This window comes from Alligator mississippiensis, chromosome 2 (genome assembly GCF_030867095.1).
Source record: "Alligator mississippiensis isolate rAllMis1 chromosome 2, rAllMis1, whole genome shotgun sequence".
Taxonomy (NCBI): domain Eukaryota; kingdom Metazoa; phylum Chordata; order Crocodylia; family Alligatoridae; genus Alligator; species Alligator mississippiensis.
The window spans coordinates 56,203,337-56,212,441 of NC_081825.1; the positions used below are offsets into that span (position 1 = coordinate 56,203,337).

The 9,105-nt window shown below is 48.9% G+C and overlaps 1 protein-coding gene across 1 annotated transcript in view; it reads right to left on the minus strand.

Annotated features, from left to right (window-relative positions):
- Positions 1-7,106, minus strand: part of GABRA4 (gamma-aminobutyric acid type A receptor subunit alpha4) — a 97,038-nt gene extending 89,932 nt beyond the window's left edge. Inside the window, exons 1-2 of the mRNA XM_006276331.3 lie at positions 6,826-7,106; positions 6,562-6,680 (exon numbers count right to left, since the gene is read on the minus strand). Coding sequence (XP_006276393.1) covers positions 6,562-6,680; positions 6,826-6,908 — 202 coding nt within the window. The 5' untranslated portion in view covers positions 6,909-7,106. The remainder of the gene's footprint in view (positions 1-6,561; positions 6,681-6,825) is intronic.
- Positions 7,107-9,105: the final 1,999 nt, after the last annotated feature.

Genomic DNA, 9,105 nt, shown 5'->3' on the forward strand with positions numbered 1-9,105 from the left:
TCAGATTCAGCCCGAATCGGGGACAGTGATCTAAGTCAAATTGAATCACTGTCCCCAATTCAGGCCAAATCCAAATCTTCAGATTCGCTGCCGATTCAGAGAATCAGCAATTCGGCCATAGACACAGCTTTACATGTTTTTTCTACATACCTTGAAGTAACAGGTGCAGCTCGTGAACGCTGCAATGGAAGGGTGGATGAAGCGTCCCACAGGAGTGTGGGGGGCCCCCCTGCGTGCTCTACACTGAACCCAGAAGTGGACTGGAAGTACTTCTGGTCCACTTCCGGGTCTGCCACCAAGTGCGCTGGCCCTCCCCCCACCACCTTGGCGATCAGCCACAGGGGGGACCCAGGTGACCCCCAGACCCAGGAGGCACCACTTGCTGAGCCGGGAGGGGGGGGCATGGTGGGGGGGAGGGCCCTGTGCGATTCCCGGAGAACCTGGAAGTAGAGCAGAAGTGCTTCTGGTCCACTTCCAGGTCCACTAATGACCACGGTGGAGACCCCCCTGCGTTCCTGTGGGACGCTCCATCCACCTCACCATCTCAGCATTCACGAGCTACCTGGTACCTTGGGTATGTAGAAAAAACATTTAAAGCTGTGGCTATGTCTGCATCGTTGAATCTTTCTGAACTGATTTGGAGGGTTCCTATAGGGTCTCCTGATTAAATTCAGATTTGGAGATTCAGCCACTGGATCGAACTGACTCACCACTGAATTGAATCAGCCACCAAAGCCTCACGCAGCCCTGATGAAAATATAAGTTTCTATGAATTAGACAACTGATGAATGGGAAGTTTCCAGGATTGCAATCCTGAATGTAGGTGCCTAAAGCAGGAGTTGCATATGATTTAGGCATATTTATTTGGGGGCCTACATCAAAGCCTCAAAATAAAAGCTTAGTTATGCCCAGTCTTTGTTTGGGTACACAGTTCAGGTGGGGATGTGAGGCTGCAGATATGGATCTGGCCTCACATGGACTGGAAGCACATGCCACAACCTCAGCAAACCAAATCCTTACCAGCCTATGTCTTCTTCTGTCCTAAATATGAGCACATAAACATCAAGTGTTGTACATGTGCCTTACACTACAGAAAGAGCCATTAGGGCACATCCACAAATGCAGGCACAGGCATTTGCAGCAGCTCAAGTAGCAGCAGCACAAATTTGTGCCATAGATTTGTGCTTCAGCACACATGTCTGAACATACATTTTGGTGTGGGGCAAATTGTGCCACTTGGGGCAAACTGACCCTGCCCATCTCCTCCCAGATCTTCAGCCAGGGGGAGCTAGAGGCTGGAGCCAGCACCTGTGCTGGCAGCTCAGGGCTACTTGTCCTGAGGAGCTTCTGAAGCCCCAGATACCAACTGGCCGGAAGACTAGCCCCTTGTGCCAGCTGGACTGCTGAAGCAGCCCTAACCTAGAATGGCCCCTGCACCCTCTACCCACTGCAGCAGTCTGGCAATGGGGGCTCCTTCCTGGCTGTGACCTGTTGCCATCTGTGACAGCATCCACCCCCTTGGACCTGCGCCCCCGTGGCTGGGTGTGAGGCTTGTGGGGGGATGGGATATGGAGGTGGGTATCTGGGGGACTCATGCAGGGGTTGTGGGGTCTGAGGGGGGCCAGCACATGCCCATCTGCCCCCCAACAATGCATAGCCCCCAACTCTGGTGGCAGCAGCAGGCCCTTGGGATGTTCATGGTCCACTGCAGGCAGAGCCCCCTGGCGGCACACAGTGCCACCTGAGACCTGGAGGATACACATGGCATGCAGAGCTGGCACAGTCCACCGGTGTGTACCTTCAGGCAACATTGAGTCAGCTCCTGCCACCATCTGGGGCTCCTGGCACTGCAGGCAGGAGCCATGTGCCATGTAAATGCAGGAGCTGGCCTGGCCTGATGGTGCACAGACCACATGGAAGCAGGAGCTAGCCCGGCCCGATGGCACACGGCTTCTGCCTGCAGTGCTGCGAGCCCCAGGTGGCAGCAGGAACCAGCCTGGTCCTGTCTAAAGTTACACATCACCAGACTGGGCCAGCTCTGTGCACCACATGTAGCCCTTGGGTCCCAGACAGCGCTGTGCACCACCACAGGGTTCTGCTTGCAGCAAGTCATGAGCACCCCGAGGGCCTGCTGCTGACTGCTGTGGGGGCTGTGCACCGGGGGGAGGGGGGCAGGCAGGGAATCCACCCCTCCCACACAGGTAGCATATTGGAGCAGCGGGGGCATGCAAGAGGCATAGAGATGCTCTGGCCAGGTGCTAGAGCATCTCTTTGGAGGTCTTAGTCTCTAGTTGCTTCAGGGCATGCTCCAGGAGCATACCCTGCACCGCTTTTTTCTGGCATGTTTTCTTTTGATACCAGTATTCCCCAGTATCAAACTTAAAGTCCAGACTGCATATCTGCAGCGTGGGGAACATTTTTTCACTCATGGGGTGCCTCCTGCGGCATCTCAAACTGCTTTGAGACACAGCAACAGACACGTGCTCGCTCGTGTGGACACGGCCTTAGAGTTTATTTGGTCAACACTTCAAAACTAGTAGGCATACAAACAACACATAGCAAACTGACCCTGCTTCTACTCAATTCAGTAATCATATACCTCTCACTTGAGCAGGCTACATGTACTTAGCTCTCAAAGCAAAAAGTAATATGGTACCATGCAAGTATTAAAGAAACAAGCATATCCAAAAGCATATATTATGTATGGTAATATATAAACCTAATACTGATCTCACTTGCACTGTTGTTAATCAGAAGTAGTAACTCCATTAAAGTCAAGGGAGCTACATAAATGTAAAACCAATGCCGAATCAGAATCAGGCCCCATATCAAATAAATATTATCCTTTAACAACCACCCTTAGCTTCACCTTAAGTTAGCACAATATAGAAATGAAATATGGAAAAGATAATTTTTCAGAGAAAACATGGGTGCTATAACTTCCTCTCCATCTCTTCTCCTATGATAAAATAAAGGCAATTAATAGGGAAAAACATCTGAATTGACATTGCAGCTAGAATTAAATACACCATTTTCTTCTGAAATGTTGGGGCAGAATAAACAACAAACACTTTGCAATTTTACAACAGATAGAGTAAAAAAGTATTTTATATACCTCAGGTATTTACTGTAAACACCATAGTCACACAATCATTTTGATTTGGAAATCAACATGTACTATAAACTGTAATGAAAATACTGAAGTTCAGTGTAATGATATAATAGAATATGAAGTACAAGAAGTGTAATTGACTTGGATCCTACCTCACCATGCCTGCAAACCTCACTTTATTCATTTGTTGCGATGTAATTTCCCACCACTGAAATGCCTCCTGATTATCTTCCAAAACACTCTACAATTCAAATAATCCTGACTGCACTTCAAAAAACTGGAAAGGTCAGTTTTGTGGAAGAAGTCAGATTAAAGATGTCTTTCAAATAAATCTGTTTTGATTTCTTAGGTATTTTTTTCTGGATCTTTTTTTTTTTAAATCAATAAATTAATGTCTGTTCTGGAAATAGCCCTGTAAGTATATAAAATATTTAATAAAAGTTGTGGCTTTTTCCAATAATTTTTTATTTTTTCTTAATGAAATCTGCCAAATGCACAATGCTTAGTATCCAGTTACATTTTTTGTTTTGTTTTGTTTTGTAAAGTGAATTTGTCACTAATGAAAAGTGCCAGCCAGACGGCATTAAAGAAGTGATAGTCCCACTTATTCTCAAGATACAGCCTAGACAATAATGAAGTTTCCCACATCCAGCTGCAAATGATGTTCAGTCCTCTTCAGGACCACTTCTAAGTGAGAGAAAGCAATAGTGTGTCTATGCTCAAGTCAGTACTTGGCTTCTCTTCTGTAACTGCCAACAACTGTGCTAATTAATGCTAATTTGGGGAGTTTGGAGCCATACCAGGCCTAATCCAATCCCTACTGAAGTCAATGGGTACTTTTCCATACAGTTTATTGAAAGCTGGAATTAGAACATTTTCAGAAAATCATCAAAAAGCTGTATTTTTTTCCTTTTTGCTCTTCAAGCATAATTTTTCACAAAGTGTTATTTGCAGAAAAGCTGATGTATACCAGAAAAAAAAAATCAGCTTGGCTTGCTCCCTGCACAAGTGAGAATCAGAAATATTTTCATTAAATTTGGGGTTTGAAAATCAGTGCTAGTGAGATCTGTGCAGAGCCTTTTGTTCTTAGAATAAGACCCTATGCCTTGTTTGGAGTCACATGCGTTCCAAATGGTGAATTAGTTTCAGCAGTGACTTCTGTTCCCTATCAGTATGTAACATGACTTTAACACTGCTGAAACATACTGTACTCCTCAGTGTGAATACTGCTTATCCTGTATGACATCTATTTATTATGCATTTACTGGTGAATGACCCATTTTTAAATATGTGGAGCCCCACTCACCATACATATTTTCAGCAAATGATCTGAATACAAAGAAAAAATGTGTTTTGAATAGCAAACATTTTAATGATTAATCAACTGGCATTAGTCTACGTTCTGTCACGGAATCAAATCTGAGCATTGTTTTTTTGTTAAAAGCTGCTTTTACCAATTCAGGTGAAGGTAACTTTTGCAACAATGAGCTTAGATTCCAGACACCTTCTTCAGAAAACTGAAAGAGCATGTTTTTCATATAGCATTTATAACATTTTAAACCATTCACCTTTGAGTTTTAAAGTTAGATTTAAAAAAGAAAAAGAACCACTCTAATATTTATGATTAAAATATCCACCAGAACATTGACTTTTCTGTCTTCCTAAACTATTGATTTAAATATCATAGCTGGTAGAATGCAAGAGGATACAATACTACTTTTTTGCAACGGGAATTTAACTCTGTAAATATGAAATTAAAAAAAAAAAACAATAGTTTGCAAATGGCTATTGGGTAAATATAGAATCTCCACAAACTATATGAAGATCTGGCATTTTCTGGGCATTTAGAAATTCTGATAATAGCTAAGCATTCAAACAAAATGATGCAGACTCTACATAGCACATCCCTCAGAAAGAAATCTGTACATATGCAGAAGAGTCTGTAATTTGTCTTTAGGAGCGTCAAACTGCAAAAGACCATCTGGGTAAATTATTCTCACAGGTGCTTTAATAGGGTTAGCTTAATTTCCACTGAATGTCCTTGCATCTAGTTTATAGAAAGCCTAACCTATAAGGGAAAGAATATCTAAAATAAGCAGAAACTGATGAATAGCACTAACGAGGTTGTCCATTTATGGTAAGAGCATGCATGTCAGCACTGCTTCTGTCATGTGTGTGGAATGTGTTGGGCTATATGTTAGTGTATATGTATCACATGTAGGAAGAAATTGTTTTAGAAGGTATTAAGAGCAAATTGTTTCATAGAATAAAACTTACAGAAAGCCCTCATTCAACCCTGCAGGGAACTGGCCCCATTAATGTCTTCGTTTGCCTAGTGCATCACCAGAAAACGGTGAGTTTGAGGGGTTGCAGCCTCCTGCATTGTAAACACTCTAATTCCAGAAAACAAGTGAAAGCTGGATTTAACTAGATCCTGATGATTTTTGGTCCCAACCCACAAACTGCACCATCAAGAGTGAGAGAACATTAAGTTTACCCACTTGCAGAGCATCAAAACTAGACCCCGATGTAGCTGCGTACAGTAGTTCAACAAAAACCTGGCTCTACACAGATCCAGCAGAATTTTTGCCCCAAGCCCTCAACTGCTGATTCCTAAGTAGAGCACAAGTGCCCTGATTATAAAGACAAGGCAAAATGTGAAGAACTGGGATGACAGGGTCCAAGCACTAGAGCTATATTTTGCCAGTACCACTGGGACAGGAGGCATCAGAGACCAGATCTGTCAGTGAAGTAGGAGTAGCGACACTCGTTTGTATTTACATTGTACCAAAACCTGCCAACACGCAAGAGAAATCCGGTACTAGAGATCTTTTGCAGCCTAGTTCTGCCGACATGCTTTGGGCTCCAGATATTTATAGGGCAAAAAGAGCAGCTAAACCTTCTCTCTGTTTAAGCAGTGGCTCTGGGAAGGGGGACTAAAAAGGAGCAGAAACAGGTGAAAGACCTGAGTTTCCCTTAACCTGGCACTAGATATTTTTTGGCACGCTCGGAGTTGCTACGAGCGTTCACCGTGGCCGGAGGAGCAGCATTTGAGCCCAGTCTGGGGGATGCCGGGCCAAACACGGGCAGAACCCGGGTGCTGCACCTGGCACTATCCCGCCGGGGTGCACCCAATTCCTTGCTGCAGCAGGAGCTTTTACACCCGTGTTTTGGCAGTAGCGGGCTGCCCGGACCCCGGCAGAGCCAGCTTGTACCTCACCCCTGTTCTCGCCCGCCCCGCCTCTGCCCGCAGAGTCAGCGGCAATATTTCAGGGAGGGAGGAAAGGGACAGAGGGAGGAGGGGGGCCGCCACACCCTAATTCCCCACAAAACAATCGCAACCATGACTCGAAAAACAGAAGGAAGCGCAGGAAGCCGTACCTAGTCATGCCCACAGACAGACACACAGGCAGACTGACAGACAGGAGGGAGCGTGCACAGTACCATACCCCCAAATCCAGGGCGCAGCCTGTTGTCATAACCGTCCAGGAGACTGTTCAGGATGCTGGTAAAATTCTCCGGCCACAATTTCTCCTCTTTTTTGGTCTGTCCCGGGGGGTCGCTGAGGCTGCCGGGGGGGCGGCAAGGCAGGAGGGTTATTGATGCCAATGAGGGGGGGGGGAGGGAAGGGAAGGGCTGCAGCAGCCAGGGACTGCGGCCAGGCTGCGCTCCCCCCACGAGGGCAGGGCCGGCAGGGCTCCGCGGGTACTCACCACGCCGCCAGGCACAGGAAGCGCACGAGGGTGATGCAGAGCCCCGAGGACATCACGATCGCTGGCTCCTTGGCAGAAACCATCTTGGCATGCCATACTTTATGCCTCTTCACGCCCCCCCCCGCCTTGTCCAGAGGAGATCACAGCAGCTCGGGGAAGGAGGGAGGGAGGGCGCGGGCACACCGGGCGGCTCGGCTTAGCTCGGCTCCCCGTCGGCCTCCCCCACCCGCGGCCTCCCGGCGCAGCGGACACGCGAGCCTGCCCGCGCCGCTCCCTCTCCCTCTCCAGGGGCACCAGGCTGCCCCAGCCCCAGCCCCTGCCCCTGCCCCTACGAGCCGCACTCCGGGCCGGGACCGCGCCGCGCCCAGCGCTTGGCGGCGGCTGCTCCCCGCCCGGCGCGGAAGGGGTTAACGCGGCCCCACGCGCTGCCCCGCGAGGCGGAGGGGAGGGAGGCGAGGCCCCGCCGGTGATTGGCGCGGAGAGGTGTCACTCAGCGAGAGGCCGGGCCATTCCCGAGGAGAAGGGTCCCCGCCGGCCCCCCGCCCCCTTGGGGCGCTGTGGCTGATCCCCCGGAGCCGCGGCTCCCGCGTGACGCAGGCTGCTGTCGCCCCCTCTCCTCCCGGGGCGAAGTCTTCCTCTGCCTCCCTCGCTCGCGGGGTGAAGGGGATGCGGTCCCCGGCGTAGGAGGACCAGGCTCCTGCAGTCGCGGGAGGCTGTAGCTGGCGGTGCTGGGACGCGGGGCCGGGCAGTGTCCAGAGTGCTTCACCCCAGCCCACACACACACACGGATGACATCGAGCTAATTCCCCTGGGGCAGTAGAGAGACAGAGACACCTCCACGCTCCCGGGCTGGGGTTTGGGCTTCTTGTTTTGGGGCTCCCTCCTCCCCCTAAGAGTGAAGCCAGGTGTGGTGACCCCAATCATTCCCTTTCTAGGCACCAGTTACTGCCGGATCCCTCTAGAAATGCTCCGCTCGCTCCCGACGTCTTCCTAGGCTGCTTTACTGCAGCCAGTTTGTTCTTGCATTGAAGCCTAGAGATGTAGGGCTGGAAGGGGCCTCCAGGGGGCATGTCGTGCAGCCCTCTGCCTGAGGCAGGACCATCACTAGCCCACCCAAACCGGCATGTAAACTCTGTATAAGAGCCTACAGCCCTGACCCAACACAGACCTACAGCCTTGACACAGCACTGACCTAACAGCAAGGAAACCCCAGCAGACAATGTCCTGCTTCTGTAACAAGTCAATATATATGAGCAGGAGGTCTTGGGTAGAGACTTCCACCTACAGAGGAAGGCAAAAACCCCCACAGTCCATACCAATCTGACCATGGGGTAGGATTCCTTCCTAACCTGGAATAAGATGATCAGTGTCAGTGGCGGTGCATGGGGGGTGCACTTGCACCCCTTGAGAGTGCCGGTGCACCCCCTGTCCAGCAGCACTCACCGCTTAGGCGATGGGCAGGTGGGAGCGATCGGCCACAGGGGACCCCCCGGTTGGCAGGGTCGGGGGACCCCCCCAGTCGCTGACTGGTTGCTGGTGGGGCACATGCACCCCTGACTAAGGCAGCACTAGTCGCCCATGATCCTTGTGATGCTTGCTGAGTGGAGGTCCACTCTGGCTGTGCTCCCAGCAAGAGCATCGGCATGCCCCAATCAAAGTCACCAGCCTTGGCTGTGTCCTTATATTGTTTGGACTGGGAAACTAGTGTGCATATAAATGTCAGCGTGAATGCTGAAGTTCACTCTGCTAGCATATATACAAAGCAGGTTCTGTAGCTGATTCCAATAAGACAATACATGCAGCCAAACCTGACCTAGAAGGGCTTTGTTCGTTATTCGCCACAGCATCAACCATTGAAATGCCTGATTATCTTCAAAACTAGCATGCACTTGAAATCTTCCTGAATGTACTACAGAGCTGGCACCAGGGAAGATGTCCTTTCTGCCTCCTTAAAAAAACAATTAAAGCTATGAGATCTATATAGTCTACTGCTGTTTATCTTTCAAAATACTCCATCCAGACAGCCAGTTTTGATTCTACAAATCCCCCTTATTTATAGATTTCATAGATTTTTAGGGTCGGAAGGAACTTTAGTAGATCATCGAGTCCAACCCCCTGCCCTGTGCAGGGGGCAGTGCACAGGTATTTTGATTTGTGCAAATTGTTTATCTGTATTTCAGAAGTTTTGAAGAATGAAATGCAAACTTCTTCCCTTCAGTTCTTCCCATACTACATTACTCCACATACTACATTATGTGTGTTCATTAATATGTAGTAGAC